The sequence below is a fragment of the Gigantopelta aegis genome, chromosome 10 (genome assembly GCF_016097555.1).
Source record: "Gigantopelta aegis isolate Gae_Host chromosome 10, Gae_host_genome, whole genome shotgun sequence".
Classification (NCBI taxonomy): domain Eukaryota; kingdom Metazoa; phylum Mollusca; class Gastropoda; order Neomphalida; family Peltospiridae; genus Gigantopelta; species Gigantopelta aegis.
The window spans coordinates 36011383-36031087 of NC_054708.1; the positions used below are offsets into that span (position 1 = coordinate 36011383).

The following is a 19705-nucleotide window of genomic DNA, read 5'->3' on the forward strand; positions in this document are numbered from 1 at the left end:
ATATTCTACAAACAAACATAGAAATACCAATCTAGTTTAAATCAAGAGTAGGCAACTCTAACTTAGTCAACGTCCAACACGGACGCTACATCTAAAACAGAGAAGAAAAAAAAAGAAGTTAAAATTTGTTTTGTTTAACGACACCACTAGAGTACATTGCCCATTGCTTTATTAACCATCAGCTATTGGAGGTCAAACATTTGGTAATTTTAACATAGAGTAGTTCATCAAGAATAACAAAATGAATAATCAATTCCGAAATATTTCTTTTTATTGGTTGTACGTAAAATGTTTGATACGAATAATTGTCGTTCCGCCATATTTTCATTCCGCATTTTCGATGTGCCAGGATAAAAATAACTTTCAAATGTGGAAAGGTATTGTAGGCCTAATATTTGTATGTGTTGAGGCTCTTAAATAAAGCACATTTGCCTGATTTTATTAAATCGTGATTGCAAATGGAAAATTTGATCCAATGGATAAACGTTACAGCACAGCAATAAACATCACAATAATAAATATCGTGCCGGAGATGTTTATCTTGATGAACTTCAAGTCGAAGTGTAAGCACAAGTCAACGTTAATATCTGGCGAAGGCATTATGCCATTAGCTGAATATGGCAGTTCCGAGCCATTTTGCTTAGAACGAAATTGAGGTCAAAATAATGACTACCATCAGGTTTTCCCACCCTAATCATGTATTGTGAATTATTTTGAGCTTATGGAGACCAAGAAATACGATCTTCACTTTGAATTAACAGGAAAAAAGTCCGACTCTGTGGGTTTTCTTTAAAACGTGCGGTTATTGTTATCTGCCCTTATTGGAGGGAGATAAAACTGGGGACAGTCTTGTATGTGGAAAAGGATCGGTGAAGTCATTTTTCGTTCCATAATAAATGCCCCTTGTTCGTCACGAGGAGGCCAGAGAGTTGAACAAGATATACCAAATTTGATGTGCAAAATTACTATATACAAATTAGATATGAAATGACAATGGTGTAGGAAGGTGCCAAAAAGTGTGTGTGTGTGGGGGGGGGGGGGGGCACTTTTATATTTACACTCTTTTACACTATTATAAAGCAAATATAAAGCAAAATATCCTATGCCAGTGCAATGGTTCGAATTGACAGGCAGCCAGATGTTCATATGAAATACCAATAAACTACTGCTGTATTGACAAATAATATATTTTTCAGATTGATGTTATCTCGAGGAAAATGGTCAGATCGCTAAGTGATACATGTCTTAGCTGTATTGAAAAACAACTGGCTGTAATAAAAGGGCTGAGGACAAAGCTTCCAACATATTACAAAGAATTGTTGCTGGAAAGACTGTGTCACCACGACTTGTTCAGTGATGATTATCTCCCTTACATCACCTATGGTCTGTTTTGTGACAGCCTGCGCCACGTCAGTCTGAGCAGGTGTTCACAGGTTACAGATAGGTGTCTCCTGCGACTGGCCGAGGCTAGATGCTTGCTGGAAGTGCTCAAAATAGACAGATGTGAGAAAGTCACTGGTAAGAATCAAGACTGCTTAAGTAGTGCCACAATCTCATGCATAGTTTTCATATTTAAACAATGTCAGAATAGATTGAGTAATTATCATAGTAAGAACACACCTTTGTTTAAGGTGTTGTGGGCTTTGTGAGCCACTAACAACCCCTGCAATGGCAATGCTGTGGAGATTTCCACATAGTTTTTCATACTCTGCAGCATTTTTTGTGCTGTGGACTATTTGAATTTTTTTTTTCAAGATGTATTTTTTCTTATTGTTAAAAATAAATTATAATTGACTCTACATATAATGCAAAATTTGATTGGCTAATCAAATCCATTTGTGGCAGTATAACGAGCATGTACTTGTCAGAAATTTGGGGGATTCCCCAAGAGCCTATTTGCATATTCATATGCTACTTCTCAATTTTTTTCTGAAGCATAATGCGTGCTCCTCTAAATTTTATGACGTAAATGCTGTTTATAAACATTTGTGTGACGTCATGTGTGTGACGCTGACCGGAATTCAGAAGTAAGTAACGGCAACTATGCCGAATTATGAATCTTTGTTATTGAACACCAGTTGTCATGATGAGTATTCGGAATAAGTGAGATCTGTAATAATGATTGGTATAGTAGTTAATAAAACAATAAAATATAAAAACGATATTAGGAGCAGGAGTTGTATTACATGTAAAAACATGCCACCAGTAAAACTCAGTTTGTGACTGTATAACCAGCATAAACATCTGCAAATGGTCAACTACAACATAGTTATCCCCTAAATATACTTTGTAAACTGAAAACAGATTAAAACAGCAACTGCATATCTCAATCACAGTGCCATCTGGCATGACCAAAAGTGCATGTAAATTACCAGCATTAAGCGAGTTCCAACTAGGTCATTCAACTCTGTTGACTGTTCCTAACATGTGCATTGTTATGTGGGATTGAAGAAGCAGGTATGTCGATTGTTTTTGACCTCATTGTTACTTTTATTAATAATAATATTCATCTGTAACTTGATTATCTCAGCAGGCTGCATGTACAACATACAATGATCATGAGACAATCATTATAAGGTTATGTTTTACAAAGTGGTTGACAAAACCATTAATATTACAGCATATTGGCAAACAAAACAAATAACAAACTCATCATTCAGATTTACTTACAATTCAGAGTTGGAAACATGTTAACGGTAAAATGCCGTAGACACTATTTTTCCACAGGATTTTGTTTTCCGTGGTAATTTTTTTTAATGGTAGGGGTTGACTCAGACAATTTCTTGTATGTTAAATGATCATTACTCATTAATTAACTAGCAAATTTAAGGAAAATGTACCATATGTGTGTATATTATAATTTAGAAATAACTGAAATGATATTGCTTGTTTATTTATGGCTAAAACTGCATTATAAAATTATATACATGTACACACACACACATGTATGTATATGTTGGTGGACATAATATATTTTAAGTCCAACTTTATAGATGCAGGCATCTTGGCAGTTACTACAGGGCAGACTGAGTTACGTACTCTGGAGCTGGTGCACTTACCACACTTAACAGCAAAAGGATTGTTTCAAGTGTCGTCCACCAAGCTGCAGAGGCTGAACCTCAAAGGATGCTCATCTATGACAACTGAAGGTAACTGATATTATTACATAAAATGTCTCTTTTAATGTACAGCATGTATAACTGGTATTATTACACGAGATAACAATAACATATACCATGTGTAACTGATATTATTATTTATCCCATAACATACCCATAATAGCCATGTCATAAACCCATTTGATATTTACCATTATTAATACTGTATTGCTGTCAATGGGTCATTTGTTTACAGTCAACAAGACTTGTATACCTGAACGTAACATTTTGATGCGATTTAAAGTACATGACATCAAACTACATTATTTTATGCTAATCGCAATGATGTCATATTACTGGTGAGGTGACTTCAGAACTTTGTTTGACTAAATATCAAATTAAAATGTTATTTTAGACGTTTTATAGGATAAATAGAATTCGTTACTCATATTGTTTAATATGTCAAATATCAACCTCGCATATATATATAGCCTCGACAAATACTGATTAACATAGACTCAGACGAATACTCTATATACATTATGTAATATGTCTCGTATAACTTACATTAGATGTCTCATACAAGGTATACCATGTTTGATTGAATTTATTACACAAGAATTCTCACATAACGAACACCATGTATACTATGTCATGTAGTTAAATGTTTAAGTCATGATGATATGATGACTAGAAGTGAACAGTAAAAAATTCTGGCTATTATTTACATGAAGCAGAATATATATTTACAGTCTTACTGATATACAAAGGATCCCATATTTAATATGTAGCTCATGCTATATGTAAGCAACCTAAAATAGTACAAATGTTACATAACAGGATCATCAAATTTACCTCCTCTCCCTCCTTAAAGCTTATCATGTTAACCCATATACCCACAATATTTTCTAAACAAAACACTACTATTACACAGGGCTTCTAGAATTTTTATAAAATCCACTAGCCATGGGATCAGTCATTTAAAAACTTTTCTAGCCCTACTTTACTTTAGGTTAATATAATTTTACTAAATAATAGTAAAAATCAGTGTCACATTAAGAGAGAGAGAGATATAGCTTAAAAACACTAACAAGTAACATTGGGGTGTGGGTGGCAGGATATTCATATTAAGAAAATAGACTGAACTGCAACATTTGACAATTGTTTCTCACTAGCCGTTGGGCATGGCAATAGTAGTTCTTTACTAGCCCAACATTGACTATAACTAGCCATGGGAGTGGGGCTACGATAATCTAGAAGCCCTGTCATTACACTAACATACTGACATTTTGGTATGTTAATTCTTTTGTCTTATCAATATAATTTTCTTTGTTGTCCATAATGTAAGTTTATGTATCTTATACATGTATAAGTTACGTGTCATGCAGTAATATCAGTTTCTTCAAACAATACATGTACTCTCAATCATTGTTTCAACAATTGATGTAGTTTAGTTTTAAAGCATAGCATATTTTGCCAATGTGTAAGTCAGTAGTCTTATCTAAATGTTATAAGGGATCGACACGTTTAAAATGTGACCAAAGAGTAGATTTGTGCTTGTAATACTGTAGCATATGTGGGAGTCCTCTTATATCATATTTTTTTTTATCCTTCCACAATATGACAGGTGTTGTGTCAGTGTGCAGAAAGAATCCCTTGATAAAGTACTTGAAATTGGTGGATTGTCCAAAGATTGACAGTACAGTGGTTCCTGCTGTTGCTACAAGTCTCGGGGAGTCTCTGGTACGTACTTGTCAAAAGACTTATTAAAGGTACACACTCATATTTGTTTTCCAATCAAAAGTGTTTATTGTTGATCTAATCATATTTCCAACCTGCTCTACTTATACACATAATAATATTGCATCAATACAAGGAAACAAAGGAATCTGTGGCATATTTTAAAGTTAAACCAGAATAAGTGTATATAGCCTAGGCTGTTTACTGTGTTACATACCGGTGTACTATAAATCATAAAATATTAGTGATCTTATAATTTTGAGAAATCCAAACAAGTGACACATTAGCAACATAAAACTTCAGCGAGATCGGCATATCAGACATTAAAAAAAATATAAGTTTAAGTTTTAGGATCGGCTGAAAGAAAACCATTGATCTCTTTTGAGCAGCTGTTATTGCAGTGATGTGCATACTAACTATTATTGTTTGATATTCTAGGGGTGGGATTTAGCTGCCGGTTGAGTGCTCGCTTGAGGTGCTTGTGTGGAAGAATCACTCCACCTTTATGGATCCATTCAACTGATTGTTTTTTTTCTTGTTTCAACCAGTGCACCACAACTGGCCAAGGGTCGTGGTATGTGCTTTCCTGTCTGTGGGAAAGTGCATATAAAAGACCCTTGCAGCATTAGGGAAAATGTAGCAAGTTTCCTCTGATGACTATGAGTCAGAAATTACCAAGTGATTGACATCCAATAGTCGATGATTAATTAATCAATGTGCTCTAGTGGTGTCATTAAACAAAACAAACTTTAAACTTTGATACACTAAATATAATTTAATGAATAACATGTAATCATTGTTGTACCGTATGTTCAGTTAATCACCGGCATAATCATACAATTGTTTTTCAAAGCAGTCTGTTGTATTTAAATGTAATGTCATGAAATATTAGCATTTTGTATGACCTCTCTAGATACCCTCAAAAAGAACTGCACAGACCACAGCCTTTGATATACCTATTGTGGGGTCCTGGATCATTTATACAGTAATTTAGGTTTTTTATATGGAATTCTTAATGGTGTGATTATTCTAAAATTGTGATTAATATGCAAATACTGGTAACAGATTTGACATGTGCTTTGGTTGCTGAAGTAAGAGGTTGAGGCAATTTGAGCTCCAACTTTGCTTCTTTTTGACACCATTTGTTAAATTCTTGGCAGATCAACAGATGAACACTTGTGCAGCTGATATTTTAATTTGGCAAGTTCTGGGCTTAAGATCAACTAATTTATAGTTATTTACCACAAATAAATTTGAAAATACAGAATATGCAACTTTAAGCATCACCCTTTTATAATCTTTGGGATAATAACTGGATATAACATGAGTTAACATGTTTGCTGTGAACATGTTTCCTTGACATTTTCAATGAATAGCTTGTCATCCGATGTGAACAGCATCTTTAAATACAATCTTAGTCTTTTAGAGAAAACCGGTTATAAAAGTCTATAGGAATCTGGTTTTGGTAGTTAACATTGATATAAATATATAATATTAAGTATTACATCTCTGTTTGTATTTAGGAAGAAATTCTTGCAGACTTCAAAACGACAACAGAGGAAAGTATTAGCTACCTGGCCCAACACTGTCCCAATCTAGCAAAGTAAGTGAACTAATTAGAGGAGTGGTTGTTTGACAACACCAAGTGACAAAACCTAAACACATTTATAAACTATATGTATTGGGTGCCCAACATGGTTATTGCAACATTTTGGTTTAGAACATGAGAACAAACTTTCTGTCATCACATAGGTTAATGGTGTCAAATAGCAGCTAGGAATCTTATATATGCATTTTCTACAGCCACGACATAACATTCCATGGCCTTTGATATACAAGTTTGGGGGCACTTATCATGATGAAGAAAATCATTGGATAATCATAGGAGGATTGATCCTAAGATCCACCATAGCTCGCGTGAGCACTCTTATCACTGAGAAACATCCCATAGCAAAGTAAGCTAACTGTTATATGTCATTATTCTGTAATTATGACACAGATGAAATTAGAATTAACTTACTTTCAAGGCATTTGCTGTGATAAAAGTGGATCATTTATTGGTTTCGGGTTACAATTATACACACATGTACATCTTCATTTGTTATGTCAATGTCAAATTAGTGGTCGCCAAATGACTGTCTGTGTTAGATCATTATTACTATGGCTCACTGTTAAGAGGTATACTTAGTTTAATACCAGGTAAACAGTTCGGGCCCCATAGACCTCTTGTTTTTGAATTTTGTGTGTGAACCCATTACAACTGTTACACAATCAAGAATTGGGTGAATCAAAATTAGAATAGTGTGATTACTTTGTGACTAAATCTATAGTTTTCACCATTTTCTGATATGTGTTATATGTAATACAGTAAAGATCATTTGACAAAATAATTATACAGTACAAAAAGCTTACTCAAAATGGCTCATGTTTTAATGTGACAGGTTTCTAACATAGTTACCATCGAGCTTTGAGTTTGCAGCAGGTATTCATGATTATTGTCAAACTAGAACCATCTGCTTTATGCTGCTCTGTTATAGGGAATGTCCCAAAATGTTTATAAATGTTTACAGATTATACATTGAATAATATGCCAATAAAAAATTACAGCCAATTAAATTCATTTCATAGTAGAAAAATAACAGTTTTATTCAAAATATCTAGAGAAAATGTGTGACAACACATGATCACAGTTATTGCATGGTAAAGTTTTCATCCATAATTCTTTGATGTTTTGATGAATATTCCGTGTAATTTTAGTTTACTTTCTATTTTCATCAAACATTTTATATTCTCAAGTTTTGAAAATATTATTTGTGGGATAGATGAATTTATAGGTTTTTGAAAACTGTGAAATATGGCATTTGCAGCTACATGTACATGCATAATAGTGCACCGTTAAGATCTGCATTTTAAGTTAATTTTAACTACTTTAATGTTACTACAAGTGTTGTTCTACAAAGTAACTCGGTGGATAGATGGCTTTATTTGATTCAAAGAGATTCTATCTGATGTGCAATATATTGCAGGTATTCAGTAGACTATTTTCTTCTAAAAAGTGCACAACTTTTTTTTGCAATTGCATTTTACTGATATACCAATAGAAATATGGCATTTGCAGCTACATGTACATGCATAATAGTGCACCATTAAGATCTGCATTTTAAGTTAATTTTAACTACTTTAATGTTACTACAAGTGTTGTTCTACAAAGTAACTCGGTGGATAGATGGCTTTATTTGATTCAAAGAGATTCTATCTGATGTGCAATATATTGCAGGTATTCAGTAGACTATTTTCTTCTAAAAAGTGCACAACTTTTTTTTGCAATTGCATTTTACTGATATACCAATAGATGTGCTATATAATTCTTTCTGTCTGTGTCATATCAAAGTGTGTATTTAAATTATCTGTTAGATGTGCTATATAATGCTTCTTGTCTGTGTCATATCAAAGCGTGTATTTAAAAGATCTGTTAGATGTGCTATATAATGCTTCTTGTCTGTGTCATATCAAAGCGTGTATTTAAAAGATCTGTTAGATGTGCTATATAATGCTTCCTGTCTGTGTCATATCAAAGTGTGTATTTAAAAGATCTGTTAGATGGATGCAGGATTCTCTTGTAATGCTCCAGACCATATTTTAATAAAAATAATTGCAATATTTTTCACTTTTTAGAATGAATCTTTGTGGGTGTACAAACATTGGCAAGGCCGAATTGATAAAGGTAGGTCATTGGATTAGCAGCTTTACTAAACATATGTAGGATGATTTAATATCCAGATTTTTTACTTATACATGTATGTAAAAGCACAGGAGTCGAATCCTTTCTGGTGGCACATATACATATAACATATGTGTAAGTTGAACAAAATAAACACATTTTCAACAATGGCTCCCTTGAAAAATGTCTTGAAGGGCTCGGTCAGTTTCACTCAGAAAGAATTTCTGAGCTGTCTTTATCAGAAAATCTGTCATGGGTAGAGTCTAACAGTGGTCTGGTGTTTTTACTGATTCACAGAAGGGTCTGCTTTATACAAGAAATAATTTAAAATAGATGTTTCCTGCTACGTCTTGATAGCAAGCAATAGTTATCTGTACAGTAAACAAGGGTGTTCTAAATAATATTCAAGTACATGAAAATGGCTATACCACTTTAGCAATCTATACTAATTATTTGCCAATGCTTATAATTTCCAGCAAAATGTGTTCTTACTGACGGGGTTTAATGACGTCACATAATCCTATGATGTTGTATGACAATTAGAGTAATGCAGAAATAAACAGTTGAAACATTACCAAAACAAAGACACTATGACCAGCAAGAGTGTAAAAATCATATTAATAACAAAATAAAAAACAAAATGTGATATATCTGAATATACATTTATTTTGAACCGTTACGGACTACATAAAATCCAGGGAGTACTGAATCTCAACTGCATTTTGATGTAGGCCGCTACATGTATCATGTACGTTTCTAAATCTACAATATATTCTTTACAAAATATGACGAGTACTGACCTTGTCTTTGTGGTATTTGCAGAATTATTGCTGGTTATATTGCCAAATGTGAATTAAAGTGGGAATTTGGTGAATATGTTTTCTTACTAATTCGCCAAAAAGCTAATTTAAAAATCGTTTGTTGTTTATAGATGTACTGCCAGTTTTGCTGTTTGGTTAAATGAATTTGAATTTGACAACAGATTTGTTTTTAGTAAATTCATCAAATTGCTAATATTTAATGGGCTTCAGCGTATATCCTAAAATGTTAAATATTTTCAGTTGGTTCAAGGCTGTACAAAGCTCAAAAGTCTGGATCTGTCATACTGTAACCGACTTTGCAAGATGCCAGAGAGCGAAGCATTGTGGGTACTACCGCAATCGCTGAGTGAACTGTCTCTGTGTGGCTTGCTAGTGGAGGATGAGAATGTGTTTGTTGAGTGTATTCAGAGACTGAACACACTGAGGTCACTACGAGTGTGTGGAGTGGCGGCGCTCAATGATAAAACACTGCAGCAGGTACCTTTAATCAATAATAAAATTTAAATCACAAATGTTAAAAATAAAATTAATATGAAATTTAATTCAATTATTAATGTTTAAACATACCGGTACACTGATATGAACATCCATTGGTACAACTATGAATTATATGAAATCAGTAGGCCCCATTATTCTGATGTTCATTTTTTAATTTTTTTTTTACCATCACTATGATGTATAAAAAAGAAATAAACTTTAACAGAAATTTAATGTGCTCATCTACAGTTTCTTACACAATCTTCCCCCTCCTACCCCCCCCCCAAAAAACCCAAACCTTTATGTATATATATATATATATATATATATATATTTTAAAGGTTTAAATGTTACATTAATTTTACAAGGAATACCACCAGGCAACAATTAGTTTCCACATTCTTTAATTTACCATTAAATTATGATAACAGATAATGCAGCAGCAGTTGATTAGCTAGTACATAGTACATTTTTTACTTGAACTGCACTATAATGTTTAGTTGTTTCTGTTTAATAACGAAGTACTTAAAATGTGTTGTAGATCCTGCACTATGTGGGTGAGAACCTCCTGGATCTTGACATCAGTGGGGGTGCCTTCGCTAACCTGACAGACGAGGGGCTAAAGGCCATCGCGCAGTACTGTGTGAACCTACAGAAGCTGTCACTCAGTATGCTGCGTGATGTGACCTGTGTGACGCTCACTCCACTACTGGAGGACAGCCGAGCTAGTCAGATCACAGAACTTCACCTCAGCAACAAAAATGTAAGTCTGTGTCTAATCGAAAATTATAGTCCAATTTGTAATCAAGATACAAACAATGGAAAATAACCGTTTTACAACCTGGTAAGTCTCTTAATACTTCACTTACAAATTAGTATAGACATTTGAACATTTCAGTTAAAAATAGAAATGCTGTGATATAAATGCAAGCATGTTTTAATGCGAAAAATAAAATCATTGCATCAGGACAATAATTCTGTATCAATTTACCAAATAACAAGGCACTAGCAGCCAGTGATGTAGATGTTTCTAATTTCACACCTTAACTTGGGTTTATTTTTCACAGAAAAAAGTATAAACTAAAACTTGAAAGGGGTTGTATGATAAAAAAAACCATCAAAGTAGGCCTACTATGTTTTGACAAGTTCTACGTAGCATGTATAGTGAATATGTTACGTGACAGTCAGTTGACAGCTGTGTGTTTCTGCAGATTGATCTCGGTGTGCTGTTTAAGGTGGCCGAAGGCTGTCACAACATTGAGGTGCTGGACCTGGCCGGACTGGTGATTGTCACTGACCAGCTGCTTCACACTGTGGCCTGCAACTGTCCACACCTGCACAAACTCTCCATTAAGGGATGTAGACAGGTAAACATTCTACTCTGGGCAGCAGGATGTCTGGTTTGTCACATTACTTAGTCAGGTCATTCACATTTTATTCGGGTCTACTGATGTGTTCAAGTATTGTAACCGACATAGCAGATTCCATATCATGTCACAGACTGATCAATTCAGTTGGTATATTAATGGAACGCAGTGAGCTGTCATATCACAAGAGGATTAAGCAAGCCTACGTAGTATTTATTTATCTTTTTATTGTTCCTGTAAACAGATTATTTAATATACCAGTTTATCGCACATATTCGCAGACGCAACTATCCATTCAGTCTAATTTCTCTCTCCAGCCATTGCACCACGAATGGTATATTAAAGGCCATGGTGTGTGTTATTCTGTCTGTGAGATGGTGCATATAAAAGATCCCTTGCTGCTAATCGCGAAAGAGTAGCCCATGAAGTGGAGACAGCGGGTTTCCTATCTCAATATCTGTGTGGTTCCTTAATCATAAATCTGACGCCATATAACCGTAAATAAAATGTGTGAGTGCGTCGTTAAATAAAACATTTCCTTCCATTCAGTCTAGCATCTTCCCTATCATTAAAGGAATTCTGACTGTAGAATGCATCTAATTGTCTCTAATTGTTATCACATGAAGTAGTAGCAGTTACCAGTACATGAACAGAGAAAACAAACTGACGAGAGACTGAATTCCAAACAGTCAGATTAATACTTTTTGTTATATTTTATTATTTTGAAGAAGGTGACATGTCGAAAGTTGATTTACGGTAAACATCAAGTAATTAGCAGTACAGATGGCAAAAAATAAAACACATTTTAAAAGATTGTGCAAGTGTCAACATCTATTTAGTGGCTACCTGTCTAAAACAGTCACTTAAACCTAATCCCATGTGTGGCCGCTTAGAACAGGTTGGACTGTATCAAGATTTAATTATTTTAAAAATGGACAGATAATTCAAGATTAAAAAAGGTTGAATCAGCTTTTAGTTAGATTTTTAATTTAATGTTTCACTATCTGTTGTGACATACATCTCCTATACACAAGCACTCATTACTGGTATGTTATAACATAATTATTTTATTTCATGTTTTGCACAAGACATGTCAAATGTATACAGCTAAACCAGTGTTGTAATATTTCTGTTTTTCACCAACAGGTGACCGACACTGGTGTCTGTGAACTAGCCCAGTGCTGCCCTCTACACAGTCTGAATATGTCTGGAATCGGCACGCTCACTGACAAGTGTATCTTCACACTGGCCAACAGCAAGCCGTATCTAGAGGAAATCTATCTCAATGGATGTGCCCACATCTCTCCAGTGGCCGTCGCATACCTCACAGTAACTATTTCACTGTGTTTCATACATTAACAATACACTGTGTGGAGGCATAGTGCCAGCGTAGTGTACGATTAGGAATAGAGCTTTTCTTTGTTTTGTTTAACGACACCACTAGAGCACATTGATTTATTAATCATCTGCTATTGGATGTCAAATATTTGGTAATTTTGATGTTTGGTCTTAGAGAGGAAACCCGCTATATTTTTCCATTAGCAGCAAGAAATCTTTTATATGTATCACAGAAAGAGTAGCACATACCATGGCCTTTGATATACGAGTCGAGGTGCACCGACTGGAATGAGAAATTGCCCAATGGCCCACCTAGCCCAGTCTGTCAATGAAATATCCATGTACCAGTACACTGTATATAATGATAATTTTGAGATGTCGGGCACATAACCAAGCACACATGAACGCAACTGAAAATTGGCAAAACAAAAACATTGTAAATTAAGTAATTTCCTCGTCTAGTTAATAATTATTTGTCTTAGCAGAGCCAATTAACATAGACACAGTTGATATTTTCCATAAAAAACACTCTTGACAAATGCTATATATACTTCATAAAAATTCTGAAATGAATTAAAACAATATGTTTAATAAAAACTCTGCAAAAGAACTCCTTTTAGAATTAACATTTAACCAAGCCGTCAGTTTCAGTTAGCTTACAAATGAATATAGCAACATTTTCAAACCAAATTCAAAGAAAAGCTAATGGTACATTTAACAACAGTTATATTTTATTTATTTATTTTAATTCTTGGAACCCTTTTGTCAGAGAGTTGGGGGATGTAGCTCGGTGGTAGAGCTCTCACCTGAAATGTGATAGGTCCCAAGATCTGTTACCCTAGATAGGCACAGGATTGTCCTACAACTGGCACATCAGTAGCCATGGTAGGTACTGCATATACAAGATCTGTTACCCTAGATAGGCACAGGATTGCCCTACAACTGACACATCAGTAGCCATGGTAGGTACTGCATATACAAGGTCTGTTACCCTAGATAGGCACAGGATTGCCCTACAACTGACACATCAGTAGCCATGGTAGGTACTGCATATACAAGGTCTGTTACCCTAGATAGGCACAGGATAACCCTACAACTGGCACATCAGTAGCCATGGTAGGTACTGCATATACAAGATCTGTTACCCTAGATAGGCACAGGATAACCCTACAACTGGCACATCAGTAGACATGGTAGGTACTGCATATACAAGGTCTGTTACCCTAGATAGGTTCAGGATTGCCCTACAACTGACACATCAGTAGCCATGGTAGGTACTGCATATACAAGGTCTGTTACCCTAGATAGGCACAATATTGCCCTACAACTGACACATCAGTAGCCATGGTAGGTACTGCATATACAAGGTCTGTTACCCTAGATAGGCACAGGATTGCCCTACAACTGACACATCAGTAGCCATGGTAGGTACTGCATATACAAGGTCTGTTACCCTAGATAGGCACAGGATTGCCCTACAACTGACACATCAGTAGCCATGGTAGGTACTGCATATACAAGGTCTGTTACCCTAGATAGGCACAGGATTGCCCTACAACTGACACATCAGTAGCCATGGTAGGTACTGCATATACAAGGTCTGTTACCCTAGATAGGCACAGGATTGCCCTACAACTGACACATCAGTAGCCATGGTAGGTACTGCATATACAAGGTCTGTTACCCTAGATAGGCACAGGATAACCCTACAACTGGCACATCAGTAGCCATGGTAGGTACTGCATATACAAGATCTGTTACCCTAGATAGGCACAGGATAACCCTACAACTGGCACATCAGTAGACATGGTAGGTACTGCATATACAAGATCTGTTACCCTAGATAGGCACAGGATTGCCCTACAACTGGCACATCAGTAGCCATGGTAGGTACTGCATATACAAGATCTGTTACCCTAGATAGGCACAGGATTGCCCTACAACTGGCACATCAGTAGCCATGGTAGGTACTGCATATACAAGATCTGTTACCCTAGATAGGCACAGGATTGCCCTACAACTGACACATCAGTAGCCATGGTAGGTACTGCATATACAAGATCTGTTACCCTAGATAGGCACAGGATTGCCCTACAACTGGCACATCAGTAGCCATGGTAGGTACTGCATATACAAGATCTGTTACCCTAGATAGGCACAGGATTGCCCTACAACTGGCACATCAGTAGCCATGGTAGGTACTGCATATACAAGATCTGTTACCCTAGATAGGCACAGGATTGCCCTACAACTGACACATCAGTAGCCATGGTAGGTACTGCATATACAAGATCTGTTACCCTAGATAGGCACAGGATTGCCCTACAACTGACACATCAGTAGCCATGGTAGGTACTGCATATACAATATCTGTTACCCTAGATAGGCACAGGATTGCCCTACAACTGGCACATCAGTAGCCATGGTAGGTACTGCATATACAAGATATGTTACCCTAGATAGGCACAGGATTGCCCTACAACTGGCACATCAGTAGCCATGGTAGGTACTGCATATACAAGATATGTTACCCTAGATAGGCACAGGATAACCCTACAACTGGCACATCAGTAGACATGGTAGGTACTGCATATACAAGATCCCTTGCTGCTTTATGGGTAAATGTCACCCAAGTGGTGACAGGATGTTTCCTCTCATCTAGATGTTGAAGTAATATGTTAACACTAATAAGCTGTAGTTTAAAATGAATAGAATACAATAGATGTTTAACGACACCCCAGCACAAAAAATACAACGGCTACTGGGTGTCAAACTATGGTAAATGCAAACAGTAAGTTAGTTTAAAATGTGCCGAGATATTGGTAAACAAACCTTCCTTTCCTTCAGTTAAGCTGCCTGTGTGATATCATGTAACGTGATTAAAAGTTAACTTTATAATAAAATAATGTTAAAACCAAACACAAAAAAAATGTTTTGTGAAGTTGAAGTCAAATGTCATACATTACATATGTTCTTATTTTCAATAAAGGTTATTTCAATTTTGCAAAAAAATGTATTGAAAACCATTCATTAAATTGCTTTTTGGCTAAAAGAAAAAAGTACCGTTGAATTCACTCCCTTAAATAGTGACGGTTATTGTGCGATTTTCTCCTACTGGAGCTGTGTACTAATAATGATCAAGAATGACATCATATATGATTAACAATGTCATCCTTGATTTTTTTTAATAAAGTCCATAATGTTTAGCATAGGTATTTTATAAGATGCTTTGCAGCACTTACATGAATTCAAAAGTAGAAATAACACTTTTTACTCGTTAGTAGGAATAAAGAGTATACATTTAAATATATTTAAAGCTCAGTTAATAACAAATCTGCCAAGGGTGGTGGTTACATTACAATGTACTGTTTTTTCAGGACTGCTGTGTGAACAGACTTTACGTTCAACACCGCACACCCAATGCTGTTCCCAACCAGCTGATGGCAAAGAATCTGGACACAGGAGAATTCTGTCGGGCAGATTTACTGCCATCATCCTGAATGAACTGAAAAACTGTCTACTGTGAGCTGCTGTGATATATTATAACACAAGTCTGTGCACCAATGAAATTTATTAAACACGTGATAGTTATCAAAATCTGTTAATGGATGTATTATCAAGATGTAGGCATGTCTAAAAGCAGAGAAAATTATTTATCAGGAATGTTGACTACACAACCATTTAGATAACATCATTATCCTTAGATTATATAATAAAACCTGCTAGGAATGATATAAAGGACATTTTGTTAACAGAATTTGAAGCATATAATCATAAAGATGTCTGAAAATATTTATTAGCTATCAAACATACTCCCATACTATTACATTCAACTTGTTAGTTTGTAAGGGCTCATTCACATTGGGTGAATGTGATGTGTGTGTTTTGTAAAATGCATGCAGCCAGCTGCAGTAAAATAACAAACCCCTTGTATCTGATGTATTAAGTCAATGTTATTCAACAAAAATAGTCGAGTTGAATTATCATATTTCAACTTCAACATCAACATATAAAACAAAATAATTTATTGCAAAGTTGTAATAATGCATTTACTGTATAACAAATCATACCATCAATTTATCAAAATAACAATTTACATGGCAGTGTTCAAGATTAATGGTATCCCGATATCCCGGGGATGCCAGAATTTAATTTTGGATACCAGACTTAAAGAACCCAGTATCCCACCGGGATACCATATAATGTTTTTTTTTTTTTTTTTTTTTAATAATCCTGCATTTTTATGTTTTCATTAAACAATGAAAGCCGTCATTTACTGGTGAAGTTACATGTAAGTAACAGTATTTTCAAGCTCGTACCCAGTCTAATGCTATGCCATAACAATATCTCCCCCAACTCATACCCAGTCTAATGCTACACTGGAGAAATAATGGTGTGGCAATAGACTGGGAACTGCTACGTTGCTATTGTTTTTGTTGGATGTTTCCTCCCTTCAAATTTTATTTGAGATATTGATTCCACATCTGCAGAAAATTGATACAAGTAGGTTTATCATTAATAATGTCAGAATCACTTATAAATCACTGCTAAATATTAATTTATGTTAGTATTATTCAAAAATAGATTCCATTTGATTGCAAATTGCACGAATTCCGCGATTGCGGCGTTGCAATAGACTGGGAATGAGAACATTGTCGTCCAAGTTTGTTACGATGTTATTTATGAATTTCATTTAAGTGGGATACTAAATTGTTAGGTGGGATACCAGATTTTGAAATGTTAGTATCCAACTGAGATACTGCCCCAAATTGTGAATCTCGAACACTGCATGGTCTTTAAATTTCCATACAAATAATCTACCACCATATATATAGCAATAATAAACATGACCAATACAAAATTGTTATAAATATGTCCAAATCAAAACTCTACATTTGAATGATCCCTGAACATCTTTTTGACCATTCCACATGAATAATTTATGTAAATAATCTGGTTTAGACTGGGTTTTTATTTTTTGTGTGTCTTTTTTGTCTTCAGGAATAATCATCATTTAATATTTAGCAAAACCTCCAAGACAAATATTTGATGTCACAATCAGTGGACAATTGTTTTTGTTAACAAATACATGTATCTTTTAAAAACCAGTAGACAAACAACTACTTTTAGCATCTGCACCTTCTTTATAATATTAAAAGAACATGTTTTTGACATTTATATTTTTCATGCAAGCTTTGCATGGTGATATTTTTATATGTTATATATTTTGATAATGAACAAAAGTGAATATACTATTATAAATTATCATGAACTTTGTTTTTCTGTTTATATTTAACTGCTAGACAGGTAAAGTAGCTATTACAAGGCAGTGAAAATCTTACACTAAAGTATACAAGATTTTGTGTTGTAGTCAATTATATAGACATGAAGACAAATATCCCATATGGTAAATATACTTAACAAAAAAATAAAGTGTACACATCAGTTTAGGATCGATCCCTGTCAGTGGGCCGGTTGGGCCATTTCTCATGCCAGTCTGTGCACTACGACTTGTATATCAAAGGTCGTGGTATGTACTGTTCTATCTGTTGGATGGTGTATATAAAAGATCCCTTGCTACTAATGGAACAAGAATATAATTCAGAATTACATGATGATTAATAAATCAATGTGCTCTAGTGGTGTCGTTATACAAAACAAACTTTAACTTTTTGACATCACAGGCTCACTGGCAAGGCAAAGGTATGATTTTCAGTTTTTCACCTGAATCCTTGGACAGATCCATCAATGTTTAAAATACAACAAATAACATTCATTTTGACCATGCCACATTTGACCCAAATTACCATAAAAGAGCAGAGGGAATGCTTCATGTAGGCATCAGTGACAATGACTGTACACTTGTTAATCGCCTAAACATGACTGGATCCACCAACAGGGCTTGAACTTAAGAATTTGTTACCCACAGCATTTAAAAATAAAATTGCCAAGGGTGAAACGGTCCACAGACGGCAATTTTGAGTTCACCTATGGCAGGTATTTAAAAGGCGACTTTTACAGGAAATAAATATGACTGAAAGGTTATTTTGTTACATGTAGACATATTTCAGTTGTACAAATGTTAAATACTGCTGTTGAGGAGTTTTACCGACGGCAGTAATTTTATTCAGCAGCACGAAAGTGTCATCAGTGAAGCTACCAACCTATGGCAATATATATCTCAACAATGACAATTGCCGTCGTTAAGATCGAGCCCTGCACCAGTGATCGTCCTCATAGTAGTAGTAGATCATCAGTTATGTAGGATCAGTATAACTGAACCACAGCCCTCTTAAACTGGTCTCTACCACAGACTATTGTTGCCCATCAGTGAAAAAAAGAGTTTTATTTGTTTAACAACACCACTGGAGCACATTGATTAATTAATTATCGGCTATTGGACGTCAAACATTTGGTAATTCTGACTCTTAGTCATGAGAGGAAACCTGTTACATTTTTCCTAATGCAGAAAGGGATCTTTTATATACACTTTCCCACAGACACAAAAGCACATACCACGGCCTTTGACCAGTTGTGGTGCACTGGTTAGATTGAGAAAACAAATCAAATTGGTTGAATGGATCCACTGAGGTGATTTGATCCTGTGACACAAGCACCTCAGGCGAGCCCTCAACTGCTACCCATCAGTTGCAAAACACTGAGCAAACTGTAAAAAAGCAACATACTGTCGTTCTTCCATCTATTGCACAACATCCTCATGATATTTCAACACAATAATGCACACTGCCCGAGGGTGCACAGACTTTCTGAATCAAAACAATGTGGATGTATTGCCTTGGTCAGTAATGTCATCAGATCTCCATCCCATAGAACAGCTATGTGAGGAACTTGGGAGACGTGTTCACGTGCAAAATCTTTAACCACTGAACATTTGATGGCTATAGCAGGCTGTAGAAGAGAAGGGACACAATTTACCCATTAATCTCGTGAACAAGTTTATTGAGTTCATGAGAGGACGTCAAGCCTGCATTGATGTCTGTGGTAGCCAAATGGTCTGAGCTGCGGAGACCTTAACATTTTGTGAATCACTGCAACTGAAGACTGTGAATTTTTTTGATTTTTTTTTGATATTGCTGTTCTATATCAGTGTGAGGTAAGCATAAACCAGAAAAGTCACATTTA

At 35.3% G+C, this 19705-nt stretch overlaps 1 protein-coding gene across 1 annotated transcript; it reads left to right on the top strand.

Annotated features, from left to right (window-relative positions):
- The first annotated feature begins 65 nt into the window (after window positions 1-65).
- Window positions 66-16764, top strand: LOC121382943 (F-box/LRR-repeat protein 2-like). The gene is made up of 11 exons (XM_041512629.1): window positions 66-203; window positions 1197-1518; window positions 2994-3149; window positions 4726-4841; window positions 6362-6441; window positions 8514-8562; window positions 9621-9857; window positions 10399-10620; window positions 11069-11224; window positions 12371-12553; window positions 15940-16764. Exons 2-11 carry the CDS (start codon window positions 1218-1220, stop codon window positions 16060-16062), a joined length of 1623 nt encoding a protein of 540 aa, XP_041368563.1. The 5' UTR covers window positions 66-203; window positions 1197-1217; the 3' UTR covers window positions 16063-16764.
- The last annotated feature ends 2941 nt before the right edge of the window (window positions 16765-19705 follow it).